At 36.9% G+C, this 20,850-nt stretch overlaps 1 protein-coding gene across 1 annotated transcript; it reads right to left on the reverse strand.

Moving 5' to 3' along the window:
* Nucleotides 1-750: 750 nt before the first annotated feature.
* On the reverse strand, nt 751-2,691 carry LOC126457189 (B-cell receptor-associated protein 31). Its single transcript, XM_050093280.1, has one exon. It carries the CDS (start codon nt 2,551-2,553, stop codon nt 1,864-1,866), a length of 690 nt encoding a protein of 229 aa, XP_049949237.1. The 5' UTR covers nt 2,554-2,691; the 3' UTR covers nt 751-1,863.
* Nucleotides 2,692-20,850: the final 18,159 nt, after the last annotated feature.

A 20,850-nucleotide genomic window follows, 5' to 3' on the forward strand; every position in this document is an offset into this window, starting at 1 on the left:
ATGAACAGTAATTTCAGGACAATACTGCTTTTGATTCTCTTAGTGTGTATCTCAATTTTTTTCCATCCCCTTCCAGCAGATCTAATAAAAACTAATTTGATTTTTTCCCCCACAGGGAAATCAACTGTTGTAGCCACACCTGAGCACAGCAAACATGTTAACTTTCCAACTTACAATTCCACAAAACAAGTTACAAGGTATACCAAATTTTACTGACTCCTTAAACAAAGCACCCAGATTACACCTTTTAGAAAAACACAGCTTTAGGTCTGTGTGAGCAGAAGGGGGGTGGGGAACTGCATCTTAATTACAACATTAGATAGGGCAGCAAACAATGTGGGATCATTTCCCCTTACAAATGCACCTGTTGACATTTATCTCAAACTAAATTTGCCTGCACTTTTTACTTGGACTTGCCCACAAAAGAATTCAGCTGCAGCTGCCTCACGTGATATGATGACAATGTTACTGCACATTAGGACAACTTCACATCTTAAAGAGAACCTATTATGGAATATGTTTTCTTTGGCTAGAGTATGACAGTTAAACTCTCCATTAAAATCTTTGCTACAGTTACAGACCAGTTTATATGGTTGAGACTTGGCAAAGCTAAAATGCGAGTTTGAAGTAAAGGTTGTGGTAAAACACACACACACACACACACACACACACACACACACACACACACACACATATTATGAGGAGAAATAACTGGGAAACAGGCAAAATGAAAGAATTTTATGAAATTGAGAGTTTTTACTTCAAATAATATTTCAGTACAAAGAAATTATCATTAGTTAGTGGATGTAACCAAACCACTTTATGTAACAGTGCAGATTGCTTATATTTTTAAAAGAAGAAAAACTACATCATTATACAGGTAAAAACTTTCATAGAATCAACTGCATACTGACCAAGAATTTTTCTTAAATTCAAATAACTGATAATATTCAGTCACCTAAATTAACTTTTATATGAATAAAACATGAAGCTGAAAACTTTCTATTACATGAAAGTCTCACAGATTTCATATCACTGGCATGCTGTACTCTCAAATAGGATACAGCTACAATTATAGTTTTTGAAATTCCACATAATAGGGCAAACAGGTCGCCTAAATGTATCAAATCTTAAACCCAATAATATTGACACAGCCATTAAACTTGCACAGGATTTAGAAATATCCTAACAGCTCACTTATGAAGCCAAAATACTTTCATAGCTGCCATTTTATATCAACTTTATGAAATGCATAAATGTGTTATATTAAATGCATTATGAAATCAAAACAACCTAATTATGAAATCCATGCTGGCAACTATCTTAAAAGATATCAGTCTAATTACAGAATAACAATTTATATATTCAATAATCGTTTGAATCTGAGATTAATGAGAGTCTGAAAAAGGCTCTACAGTGCTTACCACATAACGAAATTAAATAAATGGACAAAAAACAGAAGGAATAGTGGGAGGGATGGAAGAGGAAAAAAAGGGGGGGGGGGGGGGGAGAGAGAATATAGTCAGTCTCCATTTTACTGCTATTCTTTTTACAAGAAAGACCTACAAGCAAAATTATGTAGCACAGAGCTCACCACGTAACCAAATTTTACACCTTCCTTGTACTTTAATGCAAAGTAATGGCAGCACATGACTACACAATGTTTGATGAAAAGGAAACGACAACACAATAGAAAGATTTTTTTCTGGTTAACACTGAAACCACGAAATCAAAGTGGAGGAAAATTTGCATTTTAGATGAAAATATGCCATAACGTACTAAAATCTCTCTCAAACATAAAGAATAGCAGTATATACAACAAATATTCAATGCTGTGTGTGCACAACACAAAAACACGTTAAGTTAAGCATCTTTCTTCGGCTCACCAGAAGCAACGTCTACCTTGGCTTGCATCTTACGAAATTCTTCATTTAGACGATCATATTCTGTGCTAACAGACTGTGCTTGAGCTTTAATGGCCTCCTTATCTTTCTTCTCGCGTTCTAGATCGCTCTCCAGCTTCGCAAGTTTCTTTTTCAGCTCTGTCACCTCCTTGTCATGGGCTTCGTTCGTGTCGTTCTGTGCCGCGCTTGTCTGATTCTGTGCCATGAGACTCTGAGCTGTAGTAGTTGCTGATCTCGCTTGTTGCATAGCAGCTTCACTTTGTGCCAACAACGTTGCTTGCATTGACATTAAGCACACAAGTCGCCGAATTACCAGTGACAAGAACAGAGCAAATCCTGATATGTAAAAATTCCTCTGAGCTCTGAAAAGGCGCATATTCACCTGCATTTCGGCATCAAGATGCTGGTGCGCAGATTCATCTGGACTGGAATACTTTTTCATTTCACGTATGGCGTCGAGAAAGAAGAGAACCAGCACTGCCAGCAACACAACGAAATAGATTTGTGCCTGGCTTGTGAGGCTCTTTAAGAATCTTGATTTGAAAATTTTTTGCCATCTTTGCGGTGAAGCAACAGGCAACACCAACAGAAGAACAACAGCAATTTCTGCATACAGAAAAGCAGCAATTATTGTCCACTGGAGACTCATACTGAACTTTGAATCAATACACGGGTAACACGGTAGCTTAACAAGTTCAACTCAATTCACCAACAGCCGCGGCGCACAAAGTGACTAAGACTTCACTTTCCGAGTCAGCACAAATATAGTATCAGTCAGAGATATTTAACCACCACGTCAGTGTGGACAGAGATGTGTTCACATGACCAAGTGTCACACATTCCCGCCAGGTGTCCGACTTCAATTTGAAACTTTTACGTCATGTACCGTCGGTTTCGCTAAGGCAGACGTCACCTCGATTCATATAGAATGGGACTGATGTCTGTGAGCGTTAAGAACGTTACTCCCATTTCAAACTCAATATGGAAGACTTCAAATTGTTATTATTAATAATTATTATTATTATTAACAATGTAGGTAACTGAAGTTTACTGAATTTGTATTCTTGCGCGTCACATATAGTAAGTAGACTCAACATTTTTGCATCTTGTTGCAATGAAAATATTTGTTTCGAACAGTTCGTAAAGAGGCTGAAGAAGCGTAAGAAAAACTGGATAGCCAGTTAATAGCAATGTTAGAGATCGGCAGCCTGTGTTACAGACACATAAAATACACAGGTGTAAATACTGATTAGATTAACTGCACATTTTGTTCCATCGATTTAAGCATGTAGAACAAGTTATGAATCAAGAATACGTAATACTGGTACATATTTGAAAAAAAGTGTCATTTGAAACTAATAATGTACCGGTATAACGATATCAATCCGTTCTACTAAGAAATTCTTCATTGCTATAGATAGAGTTGTCCACCAATAAATCATTTAAGCTTTTATTGAATAGAATTTTATAAATAGCATAACTTTTTATGGATGTTGATAAGTTATTAAAATTGGATACTCCTGACAAAAAAGAAACTTTAAATCTTTATATGACAAAGTCCATTAAGGAATAAATACATCGGGTAGCAACAGTTAGTATCCTCCATTTAATGAGCAGGTCTCTGCAGAATGCTCATGAATTCACACCACAAGGAATTCGAATTACACTCTTTTGGTCTCTTCTTACATTCTGAAAAGAAAATAGGCAACATATTCAAGTGATTTTATTTTTATTTTGCCAGTGTCTGATCACATCCGCACTGTAAATAAAAAGAAAATAGGCAACATATTCAAGTGATTTTATTTTTATTTTGCCAGTGTCTGATCACATCCGCACTGTAAACAAAGATTTGTCCAGATGCTTCATCACTTCTGTGGTATGTTTCTCGTACTTGGATTTATTATAGAGCTATAATCCAAAGAATTTAACACTATCAACCACATCTGTTGACCTGGTATCAATATTGTTGGCATATGCTAAACCTTTCATAAAGTTCCAGGTTGCATACAGTGTGTCTTTTCGAAGTTAAATGAGATGGAATTGGCTAGGAATCATTTATTATGTCCATACAAATTTCATTAACTCAGCTTTTAAAAATTATGCTTGGTTTGCTATTGATTGCAATATTTGTCACCTGAAAACAAAATATATGTGGCTTGTATAGCATCTAGTAATGTTACTGATGACTGGTTTCCTCGTATATAAGTTTGATGGTATTTACTTGTCTCTGTTGTTATACGGAGGCTTAACTCCACATATTTTGGACAATCATGATATTTAGTAGGAAGACCTTGCTGTAAACAATGGTAAGCGAAAATTTGTTGTTTTGAGAGAGAGCACAGTAAGATTTCAATAAAATAACATAAATAAGATATTTCAAGCAGATGCAATGTAATTTTTTATTCGTACAGGTAACTGTTTTCAAATATACTTTCAGTAATTATGTTTTTAAAATGGTAATTTGCAGCTAAAAATTCTTTTCTTAAAAACTGTACTTAATATTGTTTGCTTGCTAAGTGAGTGCTCTTCATATGGCTTAACATACTTACCTCCACTTACTTGCTGGGTGAAATAATGAAACATTACTGTAAAAGCCCTCAAAAATACAAATGTAAAAGGCTCAAATTGTTTCAGTTTTTGATATTAAGATTTAGACAAACAATTTTTCCAATAATGATGTACAACAACCTCAAAAATTGATCTATGATTCAGCACAATATAAAATTAATTTCAGCAAGCACCTCACTGTGGCACAATGTTAAGGATGGCCCTTAACATTTCTACCTTCACCCAGTGATGTAAATTTAGATGAACTATGGTAAGGGATGCAACTTAACATTGTTTGCTTGCTTCAATAAATATTCATATTTACCTTAGCAAGAACTTTTGAATTGCATTTGCATTTAGGAACATATTCAGGATTGATATCTGAGTCATAGTTATCCACATCATTCTCAGATTCAAAAGAATACACCCTGAAAAGCATTTTCCTGCCATGAACACTGCATACGTTACTATTACTGGTAGCTATGTTTCTGACACTTATCACTATTCACTGTACATGTTTTGATAAAGGCGCCATTAGTAGGAATCTGAAATTAGAGACAGAGCTGCCATTCTCAGTTTATCACAAAACTACCAATTAACAATAATGAAGCACATCACTTACCAGTTTTGCATGCACTAACTATGTTTCTCATAAACTGCCCTTACAACTGTTTACAGCTAATGTCTTCATATAATTTTGTTCATTAGACCTTTCCATAACGAAATTAGTAATTAGTTACCCTAGCTTGAAAGTTTATAGTAGCAATCAGACTGAACGATAATGTTGCTCACAACAGGAAATTTTTAGTGGAAGAGTTTTTAGGAAATGTAATTTAAAATCATCAGCAATAACTGCCTTTTTAATTGTTGAATAAGGCAATAGAGCTTCCAAGTGATTTGTGAGCAGCTTGAAATTTATTTAAAGTGCTAAATTACACACTACTGAAAAGGATTTGTTTTCACATTTTACTTCCGCTTTGCATGCTTCTGTATTCCGATCCAAGAAAAATTTATCAATATCTTTGTTCTTATAATTATGAAGATTCATGATAAATGTGGCTAAACCTCCTTTTTAATTTCCACTTTACAGAAGTTCTAACCTAAATCTGGCAACATTAACATCTCTATATTAGCAGTCGTGTGATATTTATAGAGGCAGGTCATGTTGACTGTAGGTGATGATTGTAATTCATCAATGCAGATAAACATTTCACAAATTTTATTTTCCTGTCGGCAAGTATGCTAATGGGACAAAGATAGCTGGCATTTTGCAGTGACATTATTGCTGGGTGGAAATAAAATTTTTGGTGACTGTGAAAACTTTTCAACTATCAGCTATTTGTATTGATGCAGTATCCATAGTAAATTGAGCTGGTCAAGCAACTTTTACTTTAAACGTTGTTTGCACTAGTAGAAATATGGATACTGTTAAATCAGCATGTCATTGCTTAGTTCCACGCCATTGGGGCATTATCTTTTGGAAGAATCTGCTCGTTGCTAGGAAAGTACTGTAAGCACACATATGAGTCATGTGAGTGGAGTTCTCCATAAGTCTTTTAACATTACGAGTATGTGGGCGAGTTATTAGTCCACTGAGGGCTGGTACTGAGGAGAGATGAATTTGTTGCATGGTTGGATGCTAGTGGGCCCAGGGCACAAGATACACAATGGCCAGCCTGGCTAGTTGAGCAGTTCCATCCAGCCAGGTGCAGAGACAAGCAGCATGACCGGAAACACGAAAATCCAAATGCTGGGAATTTGGACAGCTATCAATCACATCGTCTTTGTGCAGGAAACAATGATCCAGGAAATGGTGGAGTGTCAGACAAGCTGAAAAATAACTTCTTACTGCTCTTTGAGAGTCTTTAATAATTTACAATCAAATTTTAATGCAAATCTGAGTACATCAGTGATCCCAGAAAAATGAGTTGCATCCAGTGACACAACAATAATTTAAATACCTTTTGAACAATAGAAGTTGATATTGTATGGTGAATAAATATTTTCACAATGAACCACTGAATAACATCTTTTAATTGCTTCATGCAGTTTCATCACATTGTATCTCAGATGATAGCACTGTACTACAGTTATCACCTTTGAAAGCTATGTATCTGCATCTGTTTTAGTTTTTGATTAATTACGTTTTTTGTAACTTCTTATAATGAAAATGTTTGCCAGAACATTGTATTCTCCACACTTACACAGTGAAAGAACACTGCATCAGTACCTTATATTTTCTCATAATTGTGCATTTATTTCATGTGCTGTTTACTATTTTGCCAGTAACTTTTTTTGTGTGTTGATTGCAAGTGCTACTAAAATACTGTGTTAATTTAAATGTCACGAACTGCATGTGTTAGTAGACACCACAACTGAAAAGAGAACCAAAAGAAACTTATGTCAAGAAGGCATAAATAATTGTTTAAAAAATATTTAACAACGATTCTTTGTCATTGAATATGAGTGCACTTGCACAAGAATACTAGCTTATTTATTTATGAACTATTACTTATTTGTAATTACCACAAATGATCAATGTGTGACTGAATATTTATAATATTTCTTTAACTAAATATTCTTCTCATATTTTAGTTTTGTCTGGGAAGTGGTCATGATGAGTCAAATCATGCTTGTATAGCTTAGGAAAGATGTATTTTTGGTGGGGATGGCCTTCAGCCAATGAGAGTTGGACAGTAATGGAACACTACAGGAGTTAAGTGGAGACAGACTTTTCGAGGCAAGAGCTCAAGGGAGCAATTCTGGCCACTTATGTCAAATACTGTAAGGGGGCAGACCTGCCTATGGTAACTCTGTGATTCAATGATTTAGATGGCTAATCCTGGGTAGTGAGAGGCCACTACAATAGTTTTGAAGGGCTTTATATTTCAAGAGGTCTGAATGTGCTCCAGAGTCGGACTCTAACTTCTACTTCCGTATTTCTGAACTGAGGATAGACGGAGTATGAGTCACCATTCTTTGTGTCGTGTGAGTTAATTTGTGAATCATTTTGTTGAACTTTGAACTATTTTTTAGCTGGTCAGTATTTCGCTTGTTGTGATCACAAAATGGAGTTAGTTTTCATGTATCTTTGATGACTGTTTAGTCTGAGTATATTGTTACCATTGTCATAAGGCTCTCAATGTATCTCTACTGCATTGCGTAAGGGTATTTTGTATCTGTGTATTAACTGAATATCATAGGACCACTTCCTGTTTATTTGATATGATCTTTATTGAATAAACACTATCCAACATAATTCTCTCATTCACATCAATTACAGACATTAGAATAGAACCTTTATTACTAAACTATTCACTTAACTTTTATATTATATTTCTTATATTTTATTAACTCACAACTGTAGCCAGTGCATAGAATATTTAACTGCAGGATCACAGCTACAGATTATTATTTGCAGCGAGTTGACTGCAGGGCATGAAAGCAGGTATGCTCTGCCTATGTCGAGCTATTCTTTTTAAACAGAGCCATGCATAGCCCACGTATTGTACCTAAAGAACGAGTAATTGCAGGTAAACATGCAACTGGTTTGCTCATATGGACTGCTGTTTAGAGGAGCAATTACACAAGCAGTAACCGTTAGGTACTGTCGCAATCTGCAACTGGAAAACTTTTTAGGAAACTCGAAATTCCCAGTGCTACAGATTGACCGACTCGAAAGAGGCTTCACAAACAAACATTTGCTTGAATTACACTTAAAGGATTTGCATAAAAACTAGGAAATGAAATTAAATGATCATGTCATACCGTGTTCATCAGGAAATTGAAGTCAATCACAAAAGGTGCTGGAAGTGACCTCGACTTGTATACACAGTTGAACACAATGCTGCAGATTCTCGAATGTTGCTGCCAGAACCTCTGGGGTCACTCCCTGGATTTCGTGGATGACGTTCTCTCGTAAATATTCGAAATTGTGTGGTTTGTTCCTGTAGACCTTGCCTTTTAGGCCACCCCAGACGAAAATGTCAAGTGTTGTTAAATTAGATGATCTCAGGAGCCACAGTCCTTCCGAAATCACTCCGCCAGGACAAATGATTTGGCCTCAGCCATGGTCACTTGAGAGGTGTGGCATGTGGCGCCATCCTGTTGATATCAGCTAAGGATAATATGAGGTTGATTTATGCTGGACGTTAGCGGAAAGGAACAGCAGGCAGTCTCGCCATTTAATGGGGATGTGTACTCTCTATAAAGAAGATCAACATAATGTTAAAATGAGGTTTGGAACATCTGTGATACAAAAGTCAGAATATAATATCAGAATTGAGGAACTGTTAATGACAGCTGACTTTACTAAAGTTAAAAGCAAAATTAATAGCCAATAGTCCTGAAAAAGTTTGTATGATAATTTTTGACAGTGCTGAGAAGTAAAAGAATAGGAATAATGTCATACAAACATTTCAAAATATTAACGTTTTTGTTGCTCAAGAAAATATGTACTTACAAATACATGGTACTTCTTTACCTTATTTATTAAGTTTTATTTTCTTTCTGAACAGCAAATAATGTCCAAAGCGCTTGTATTTTTCTTCTTCAATACAGGTAACTTTTTCTTGTTGGGCAGTGTGGGCTTTATCTTTCTCCAGAAGAGGGGATGGGGGAGAAACCCAATTTACAGAATACACAACTGTGTTATAAGAGTCTTATCTTATGCTATTTCTAGAGCATGTTACATGGACTTCGACGAAAATTTCAAATTTTGAAAACTGTATTTTTAATGTCCTTACTAATTACCACTATTTTTCTCTTCTTAAAGAAACTGCAAAGCATGAATATAATGTTAGGACCAGAAAACAATCCCTACAGAGACTTCAAGGGTCTACTATTTATACAGAAGGGTTTCAGATGCATTAGTACAAATGCAGTCAACAACGTCAAATAGCATATTAGATGTTATATATGGGAAGTGAAACAAGGAGAATATAAGAGGCAGAGTATTATAGGCAAAGAAAGTATTCCTCGTTAAAGGGAGTCTATTGGTAAAAAGCCTAAGTACATTTGGAGAGCAGCATTGTGTAGAAGTGACTCATGACATTTCGAGAAGTTGGATAGCAAAGGAATTAAAGTGTTCAAGATGAGGTGTCACAGGAGGATGCTGAAAATTACGTGGATTGGTAAGACAAGAAATTAGGAAGTTCTCTGCTGAATCGATGAGGAAAGGAATATGTGGAAACACTGACTGGAAGAAGGGACAAGGCTGTAGGACATATCTTAAGATATCATGTGGTAAAACCATGTTTCCACAAGCAGCAGAACTGACATGACTTGGTCGCCACTTAATGACATTAATGAATTTGCTTGCAGAAACACACAAAACCCTGTGTCGAGACTCAAGTGACTACACTTCTAGCTATTCCATAAAAGTTAAAGTTATTTAACTTTATGATACCTCTTTCTTTCCTCCACCAACAATTAGAATGATTCGACTGTCATCTTGTTGTGGTATTGCGAACCAGCATCGCAATATTTGGTTTTTTATGTTAGAAGTTTGGGCATTTATATGTTTTGCAGTACTTAAAATTATCTATAAAATGACTGTTAGCAATAATTATACAGTTTATTGAACTATACAAGGACTGATCTTGTTCACTGAAAGATGAAAACGAGTGCTACAGGGCAGATATTAAGCATTGCTTGAAGTAGTAAATGGTATATAGGAAAATGTCCAGAGTTGTGATTTAAGTATTGCAAAAGCTAAAATAAGAAGCATTCGCAATTACTATATCAACAAGCACAGCAGAGCGTTAAAAAAATGGAAATGTCGTGTGGCTATGGCCTCCCGTCGGGTAGACCGTTCGCCTGGTGCAGGTCTTTCGATTTGATGCCACATCAAAATCTTATAAGAGTGGTGTGTCTGCAGGTCCATCTGGCACCTAAAAATGTTGATAACTGCAAATTATGTAGCTACTGTATATTTATCAAGTGAAATAAATTGTAGCCTGCTTAAAAAACGTATTGTTCTCTTTTACATCTATTTAGAAAAGAATTCCAACATTTTCTTTAAAATACAAGTGAGATGTATGTGAAAGGTTGATAAAAATAATGCTACTATGGTACTTAAGCTAAACAAAAAACTGGTCACAATAAGGTGTGTATTTTGAAAGAAACATAATATTAACTTTCTACATTCAAGACCTCTCGTAATGAAAGGTTTTGCCATTGCAGTTATGAGCATATATGGCTAATTTATTTGGTGAAAGTATATGACTTTTCTTTTATATGTGGTATAGGTAAGATTTATGTGTGACTAGGCATGTGTTATCGAGTAATTAGTGAAAGGTGATTTGTAGCTTCACAGCAGCTCACTTAATTCTACAAGTGGTGAAAATTAATGCAAAGCTGGCAGTATATGCAGACCCTGGTACTGGCAACTTAAATGCTCTTAAACACTTGCCTAGTGATTTTTAGAAAGGCACTAACAAGGCTTCCGAAGCCATTATAATCTCAGTTGGAGTGTGGGTTTTACTAAAGGAAATCAACCATTTCAGAGTGTCTGTTAGTGAATTTGCACAAAGCATACATTGAAAAGCCAAAAACATTATGACCACTGCCCATGAAGATGTTGGCTGCCGCCTGGTGGCAGTTGCAGGCATGTGACATTGTAACAAAAGTACGTAAGAAGAGCAAACACAGAGGGGGATCACCCTAGCAAAGATAAGGGCTGCAAATGGAGAAATCCATTGAGATAAGCGACTTTGACCGAGGGCAGGTTATTATTACATAGAGCCTATGAACGAGTACCTCGAAAATGGCGAAGCTGATCGAATGTCCACACACTATCGTCGTGAGGGTCTATGGGAAGAGGAAGAACGACAGTGAAACTACCACTAGGCACTAAATGGTTGGACGTCCACGACTCTTCACAGAATGTGCGGTTCGGAGGCTTGTCTGCTCTTTAAAGTAGGATTTTAGTGATCTGTGGCATCTCTCCCGAGAGAGTACAATGCTGGAGCACGCACAAGTGTTCTGGAGCACACTATTCATCGTACATTGTTGAACCTGGAGTTCCACAGCAGACCACTCCTATGTGTTCACATATTGATCTAATGACGTCGTCAATTACTATTGCAATGGACATGAGACCATCGGTACTCGTCCGACTATGGGTGGAAATGTGTCGACTCTTTGGTTGAATCAAATTTTTGGTACCCTAGGTCGATGGTCGTCTCCAAAAACGCCGTTATCGAAGTGAACGGCGACTAGAAACGTGCGGAGTGCCACGGACGCAAGCTTGTTGGAGCACTATTATGCCATGGGAAATGTTCGCCTGCACTTGTATAGGACCTGTGGTAGTAATCGAAGATACGCTGACAGCTTCGAGCAACCATGCATATTGTTCCCCCCATGGCTGTGTCATCTTTCAGCAGTGTACTTGTCCGTGTCTCGGCGCCAGAACTCTGCTACAATGGTTTGAGGAGCATCGTAATGAACTCTCGTTGATGTCTCGCTGACCAAATTCGCCTGATGTAAATCCTATGGAACCCATCTGGGTCGCTATCGGGCACTATCACTGCGTACGCAAATCAGCGGCCCGTTATCCCGTTATTTTTGCAAATTACATGACTTTTGCGTAGACATCTAATGCGACATACCTCCAAAAACCTACTAACAAATTGTTGGATAGCTGATACGTTGAATCAATGATGTATTTCGTTCCAAAGACGGACGACAAGCTATTAAGCAGGTGGTGATGGTGTTACGGCTCTTCAGTGTAACTCCCAAATTCGATACAGAATACTTTAATAGTTCATCTTATTCAACCCTTTTTCTTCTATAGACGAGTTAACTAATCATACCTCGCAGCTCCCCAGGTGCTGTTGACGCATTTAAGCGCAGCCTCTGGGTTTTCCTGAAGTGCTATAGGTGTGTCCTGCCAACTCTCTCTTTCATGCATTGTAAGCATGCTCAGCCACAGGTAGCTGCAAGTTCTAGATACGAGGAGTGATTGGAAAGTTTTAAGAATGGGCTTGTAATTGTACAATGGTAGTACTTACATGCTACTGTGATGCATCTTCTTCAGAGAAGTCCCCTATCGGCTGAACACACCGACTCCAACGGTGTCCCTACTTTTGGAAACATTCCTGGAATTTTTTTTCCTTAAGTGTGTTAAGGACACTCTCCGTATTTGCCTGGATGTCTTCAATCGAGTCAAATCGCTTCCCTTTCAGTGAAAATTTCAGTTTGGGAAACAGGTATAAGTCCGCAGGGGCCAAATCAGGAGAATATGGCGGTTGTGGAAGAACAGGAATTTTGAATTTGGTCAAAAATTCAACGATGGAGAAGCCACGAAGAGCCGGAGCATTGTCACGGTTTAACACCCAACTCCTGTCTTTCCACAATGCAGGGCTTTTCTTCAGCACGTCTTCGCCCAAACGCTCAAGGACGCATTTGTAGTATTCCTGGTATTCGTGTGTAAATTCATGATGCACAGTACAGATAGAATCGAAAAAAAATCACCAACATTGTCTACACCTTCGACCGCCTTTGCAGTGCTTTTTTCGGTTGTGGTGAAACTGCACTTTCTTTTCGGGATCATATTCATATACCCATGATTCGTCACCTGTAATTACCCTATTCAACAAATATAGGTCATTTTTAGTCCGATTAATCAGATCCTGGCACACTTCAAGTTGGTATTGTCTCTGGTCACTTGACAACACTTTCGGAATGAATTTTGCAGACACTCCATGCATGTTCACATCTTCGGTCAAAATGGACTGAACTGTATAGAAACTTAAAATAAGATCATCAGCCATCTCCCTGATTGTAAGTCTACTATCAGAGCGCACTAAGTCACGAACTTTCACAATATTTCGATTCGTTTTTGAGGTGGCAGGACAGCCGGACCGTGGTTCATCTTCAAATGATTCATGGCCATTTTTAAATCTATTTAACCAGACAAAAACGTTTGACTGGCTCATACAATTATCTCCAAAAGCTATTTTTAATAGTTCGTAAGTCTCAGAAGCTGATTTCTCGGTTTTAAAACAAAATTTCACACAAACTCGATGCTCCGTTACTACGTCCATTTTCATGTAGACAGAATCTGGCAACAAACCCTAACAGACCCGCACTCAGCCAGCAGCCACAACGAACTGAATAAAGGAAACGCAGTTTCCCATCAGAGGGCATTCAAAGACAAGGCAATGACTCACTCCCCACCCTCTTTGTACCTGCCCACCAAACCAGTAAGCAGTAGTGGGTCCATTCTTAAAACATTCCACTCACATCTCGTATGTAGCACACAGAGCCAAATTTCTGCATTGTTCTTCCAGAGACTTTCATAGTTCTGGTTCATAGACCGAGTGTGTAGCTACGTTTGCTGCTGCAGATTTAGACTTTGCTTTGTATGTTTTTATCAGTATTAACTTTGCGCTTTTCTGTTCTACGAGCAATGTCACGTCACAATGGTTGCAAAGGTGGAGAGATCATGGAAATACTCACAGGCACCGACTGTGAGTGAGAATTCTATGATGTTGGTAGCAGTGGTGAGGCTTCAACAGAATCTCTATGTAATAGTCCTCAGCCCTGTAAATTCTGGCGTTTTTCACGATATTCCTATCAGAAGACCTGATTCTTTTTATAGCAGACGAGACGTACAAATTTTGTGTATATACCAAAGCAAAAGCTCCAAAATCTGTGCATTCTCGAGTGTCAAAGTGAAAAAATACTGCATTTGACGAACTGTATTGTTTTATTGCTATTTGTGTTCCAATGGCTCAAGGTAAAAAGAAAATAAGTTATTATTGGTCCAGAGATATATTTTTAAGCACGTCAGTTTTCAGGAAATAATGTCCTGAGGCCTTTTTATTTTAATTTTGAGATCCTGCACTTTAGTGACAACGGTGGGAGTACAGGAGGCGACAGTTTATTTAAAATTAGAAATATTTGCTGTAAAGTTCATACGACGCTTCGCAGAGCATTTGTCCATATCATAAGCTTTGCACTGACAGGTGTCTCTTGTTGTTCAAAGGTCGATTATCTTTTAAACAATTTATTCCATGAATGCAAAGTAGATTTGGAATACACTGGACTTGCATTTGGGAAGATGGCAGTTCAAAACCGTGTCCGGTCATCCTGTTTTAGCTTTTCCCTAAAGTGCTTAAGGCAAATACCAGGATAAAAGGGTGTTGCGCTTTCTTTCTCCACCCTTCCCTGAACTGAGCTTGTGCTCCATCTCTAATGACCTTGTTGCCAAGAGGACGTTAAACACTGAGCTTCACCTAGATTTGGAATAAAGAAATTTGTGGTGCGTGACTATCAAACTAGGTACATTTTGGATTTCATTGTTTATACAGGCGCTGCAACAGAAATTTGAGTCCACAATTTAGAGAAAAGTAGCAACGCTTTTGAGACAATATTCGGAACAGAAACATATTCTGCGTGTCGACAATGGTATTCCAGTGTAGATCTGGTTCTCTGGCTCCACAACTATGGAACAAGCATGATGCTGTTTGTAAGAATAGGTGCAAAAGGCCAAAACTGTAAAAGAAGTTGAAACTAGGAGAAACTGAGTTCAAGTAAATGACAAGTTGTTTACTATCAAGTGGTTCGATAAAAGAGGCATGTGGACGTTCGCCACACATAACATAACACAAATATAGGAGACTGACAAACATTGGTGGCTCATAGGTATAAATTCAGGGCGTTAAAAAATTTTTTGTCAAATTTTTAGAGGAATTGTTCTCTATGTTGAGTATACTTAGGGCAGGTGAGGATTAAGTTATTATTTTCTCCCAAATGTGTGTTTCTGTAGTTACAGATGTCAGAATTCCTAAATTGTAGACGAAGTAAATGAGAAGGGTAGCTGCTGTGATTAAACCTCGTCCTCATGATTGTAGAAACAGCTCTGCACTGCACAGATGTATTGTGAAACCACGTTAAGCTGAGTAATTGGGTTTGAATCCAACTATAATATTTTCCTTTATTTATAGATGATGTTTCCCATTCCTCTGTACCCTGTGATCTGACGTCCATTTTTACTTGGTGCATGAAGTCGGTTCAAGGTAACTGGATATCTCAGAGGGCTCCATATATAGCAGCTTCCTTAATCAACTGAACTGCAGTTTGGTACTGCAAAATGTCTGCAACAGCTCTAATCCAAAGTAGATAAATACACTAAGCTGTCAATAAAATTCTTCTGGGCTGTTGGTTGCTTTGTCAACACATAAAATTGTCTGACGTTTAATGCACTAACGCGAGTGGCCTTTCTCAGGGCTTTGTGCTGTTTATTATGAATCAATTGTAATTTTCTCCTGTATTCTCCTGTCTGTGTCTGATGTGGTTGTATGCAGGTCATTTATTGATATTATTGTACTAACAGTATACATAATTTTTAAAATAATATACACTAATTTTTAAATAATCGTCTGGTGTCACTGGTAAATCATTTATATAGGTGATGAACTGAAGCAAGCCAACCACTGAACCTAACAGGACACCATATGAAATGTTTCCCCACTCCAGAATTAGGCTTATTTTCGTGATATTATTAGTTAATGTGACCACCTGTTTTATATTCTTAAGAAATGACTATCAGTGATAGAGGAATGTGTTTAACACTATAAGATTCCAGTTTTTCCTGTAGACTCATATGAGCAACACAACCAAGGCTCTTTTTTTTTTTTTTGTAACATCACAGAAAATGCTAACAGTCTTGTTTAATTGTATGAGAACTGAGTTTGTGGGATCACATGCTGCTTTCCCTGTAGAGAAATCTTTACAGAAGCCAAAATGAGCTGTTGTTAAAATATTAGTGTTGGAAAGTTTTGCAGCTGTCTGTTATGTGCTGCCTTCTTAAAAATATTTGAGGAAAGAGGAAGGACGGTGACGATTCTATATCTACAGGTCACTTCCTTACCTCCAGTTTTATGCCTGGGTATTTCTGCTACATATTTCAGTCTTTCAGGAAATAAAACTTGACTCATCGATTGACTAGACAGGTAACTTAAGTAAGCAGGAAAAATTAGGTGACAAGTACCAGGTCGCAAACTTTTCAAGCGAAGTGCAAGTCTTAGCCGGGTGGTAGAGGATATAGGTTCCTTGTGCAAGGGTTTCACAAAGCAGGACCATGTGATGATAGTGGGTGGAGTGGGAAACAGTATTGATAGGGATCAGAGCTACAGTATTGAGTGTGACCTGGTGAAAATAGCCTCAGCAACGACCCATACCAGTGTTGGGCTGGTGCCTGCTTTCATGTGGCATGATCAGCCCCAGTTATACTGCTCTGTCAGGAGGGTAAATATGGAGTTGGATCAGTTGCGTAGGGCGGCCACTCTGTCAGACATTGGATTGGTTCCTGGCGAGGCTATTGATAGGGGGGATTTCACAAGGCATGGCCCACACCTCAATATGAAAGGGAAGGGTAAAGTGGCAGAGTTGTTAGCGAAATCCATAAGGGGGGACACTAGTACTCATGGATGTACCTCTTTTTTAGACTAATATCAGTGTCCAATGAGAAGTTCAGGCAGACAGGTGCTAAAGAGTTCCAAAACTCACAACATTCTCACAACAGGAAAGTAAATAATAATGTTACCATATTTAACAAAAATATTGTTGGATTAAAGAAAAAAATAGATTCTCACAACAGTAAAGTAAAAAAATAATGTTACCATTTTTCACCAAAATATTCCGGGATTGAAGAATAAAGTAGATGAGTTCCTGGTTTGTTTAGATGACATTGAATCTGATAATGTAATAGATATACTATGCCTGTCTGAGCATCACATTGTGTCTGATATGGAAAAGATAAATATCAGTGGTTATAAAGCAGCTGCACATATAATTAGGGAGAATAAGATGAGAGGAGGAGTTGCCATATATGTCAAAAGTTAACACTGTGTAGAAAGTTTAGATACAAGAAAGTTTTGTCTAGAGCAACATATAGAAGCATGTGCCTGTCAACTTAAACTGAAGGAGGGCTCTTTTATAGTTGTAACAGTATATAGGTCCCCTTCAGGAAACTTTCATTTATTCCTGGAAAACTTGGATGCCTTGTTGTGCTATCTGTCAGATAGGGGAAAGCAAATTATTATTTGTGGGGACTTCAATGTTGATTCACTGAAAGAGTGTAATAGGAAGAATGACCTGGAAGTCTTGCTCAGTTCTTTCAGTTTGACATCTGTCATTAATTTTCCTACTTGGGTAGTAAAGGACAGCAGCACATTAATAGATAACACTTTTATGGACCAAGATAGGTTTAAAAACATAAATTCTTGTCCTGTTGAGAATGGCCTTTCTGATCATGATGCTCAGATAGTTACAGTATATGACATAGCTCCATTCAGTAATTCAAAACTACCCCCCAAAGTTTTGCATTCAATTAATGACTCAACAATTAGAAATTTCAGAGAAAATCTTCAGCAGTTAGACTGGGATGAGGTGTACAAGGAACCCAATGCTAATTTAAAATATAATTTATTTCATGATACACTTGTAAGAGAATTTGAAAACTGTTTCCCCAAGATAGAAGTTAAATCTAATTATAAGAAACCATGCAAAAAACCTTGGCTTACTAAAGGAATAAAAATATCTTGTAACTAGAAAAGGGAACTGTATCTAACAACAAGAAAGAGTAATGACCCAGAAACAGCCAAATATTATAAAAACTACTGTGCTACATTAAGAAAGGTTACTAAAAAGTCCAGAAGCATGTGCATCATCTCTGAGATGCTTCTGATAACAAAGTCAAAACAATTTGGAATATTATTACAAGGGAGACAGGGCAACCAAGAGTACAGGATGATGGCATCACCAACAAAGAGAATGGAAACTTGATAAACAAGCTGGAAGTCGAAAACATTTTGAATAATCATTTTTTAAATGTTGTAGAGAAAATAGGATCTAAATGTCCATTAGAAGAAGCAAGGCAGTTAATGGAAGAGGCCTTACCCACACAATTTGATACAATTGAAATTCCACCCACCTCTCCTTCTAAAATTAGGAAGAGGATAAACTCTCTCAAGAATAAAAGCTCACACAGAATTGATGGTTTTCCAGCAGGATAATAAAAGCTTGCTCCCAAGAATTCTTAGCCACATATGTAACAGCTCTCTGAAGCAGGGTATTTTCCCAGATAGACTGAAGTATGCCATTGTTAAACCACTGCATAAAAAAGGAAATATGTCTGATGTCAACAACTACCACGCAGTCTCTCTTCTGACTGCCTTGTCCAAAATTCTTGGAAAAGTAATGTATTGTAGAATAACTTCACACCTTTGTAAAAATAAAGTCTTAAAAAAATGTCAGTTTGGTTTCCAGAAGGGTTTTTCAACATAAAATGTTATATATACTTTCACTAATGAGATATTAAATGCTCTGAGTAACCGGAAGTCACCTGTTAGGATTTTTTTTTTGATCTATCAAAGGCTTTTGATTGTGTAAATCATGGAATACTTCTAGATAAGTTCAAGTACTGTGGTATGAATGGGACAGTGCTCAACTGATTTAAATCATACCTAACTGGAAGAGTGCAGAAAGTTGAAATAAGCAGTTTACATAATATGCAAAAAACTGGTGATTTCTCAAACTGGGGAACAATCAACAATGGGGTGCCACAAGGTTTGGTCTTGGGTCTCTGCTGTTCTTAATATATATTAATGACTTACCATTCTACATTCACGAAGATGCAAAGCTGGTACTTTTTGCCGATGATACAAGTATAGCTATCACACCCAACTGACAAGAATTAGCTGGTGAAATTCTAAAAGATGTTTTTCAGAAAATCATTAAGTGGTTCTCTGCAAATGGGCTCTCATTAAACTTTGACAAAACACAGTATATGCAGTTCCACACAGTAAATGGAATGACACCATTAATAAATATAGACTTCGATCAGAAACTGGTAGCTATGGTAGAATATTCAAAATTTCTAGGTGTATGCATTGATGAGGGGTTGAACTGGAAAAAACACACTGAGGATCTTCTGAAACGTTTGAGTTCAGCTACTTATGCTATTAGGGTCATTGTAAATTTTGGCGATATACGTCTGAGTTAATCAGCTTACCATGCCTATTTTCATTCTCTGCTTTCATATGGCATGATATTCTAGGGTAACTCATCATTTTGTAAAAGAGTGTTCATTGCACAAAAGTGTGTAATCAGAATAATTGCTGGAGCTTATCCAAGATCATCCTGCAGACACTTATTTAAAGATCTAGAGATCTTCACTGTAGCCTCACAGTATATATATTCACTTATGAAATTTGTTATTAACAATCCGAACAAATTCAAAAGTAATAGCAGTGTACATGGCTACAACACTAGGAGAAAGGATGATCTTCACTACTCAAGGTTAAATCAGAAGAGGGTAAATTATTTTACCATAAAAGTCTTTGGTCACTTACCTAATAGCATTAAAAGTCTGACAGCCATATAGCATTTAAAAGGGAATTAATAGAACTTCTTAATGGCAACTCCTTCTACTCGTTTGGATATAATAAGTGGGTAATTTTCCCAACCCCACAAAAAATAAAAAAAAGTAAAAAAACAAAAATATTTTGTGTAATGTAATATCTAAAATAGACACCTTTTATTAACCTGACATGTTCCACATCATTACAAAGTGTCGTATTCATGATTTATGGAACAAATACTAATCTAATCAAATCGAAGGATTTTAGTACTTTCATAAAAACATAATTACTTTTTATCAGTTACTTAATTATTTTCTGTGATATTTCTAACAGCTGATTTTGCAAAACTGGTCTCTGTTGGTGAATACCTTCGACTTTTCTATCAGAATTTTAAATTTTTTGTGTGTAGTGTGTCGATTATTGTTCTTTTACAAACACAGTCAAGAATTTTGTAATATTGCTCGTAGTGCACCTTTAATTATTCATGACAGCTAATCCTCTGCATTAAATAGCATTTTATCTCCTGGTCACAAGAAATTTTGGGGCCAAATGTTAGCCACTCTTTGTCTCAACTTGCATTGTAATTGTGTCTGACCCTCTGTAAAGAAAATCTAAATCCCTTGGGTCATACATCTAGGAAAATATTAAATTTCTATCCTCCTTTGTGACCTTAGTATAATGCTTCCCTTCTTCTTCTCTGTCATCTTGTAAATTTCCTCTGAATGTTATGACTGAGTCAGCATTTATAATTTTATGAAACTGTACATTTCTCTTCTTAGCTAAAGTTGGGTGATGGGGATGATTTATTGCGGCTATTTGACTATAAAGATAAGATAAAATTTTGTTATGGATATTCTGCTTCATCAAATACAATTGATTTAGTAATGAATTATCAGTTGCTGTTGATGGTAGTACTACAGTTTAAGTTATAAATCGAAGGAAAAATTCATACAAATACAGTGAGATGCCAAAGTTTTCTGTTTCAAATTCCTCCCGACCTCTGTAATCTGTTTTCAGTTAGGCTAACA

The sequence above is a fragment of the Schistocerca serialis genome, chromosome 2, assembly GCF_023864345.2.
Source record: "Schistocerca serialis cubense isolate TAMUIC-IGC-003099 chromosome 2, iqSchSeri2.2, whole genome shotgun sequence".
In the NCBI taxonomy this organism is placed as follows: Eukaryota; Metazoa; Arthropoda; class Insecta; order Orthoptera; family Acrididae; genus Schistocerca; species Schistocerca serialis.

Excerpts from the sequence above, each read along its gene's own strand:
- LOC126457189 (XM_050093280.1), bottom strand. The coding sequence starts at position 2,553 with ATGAGTCTCCAGTGGACAATAATTGCTGCTTTTCTGTATGCAGAAATT.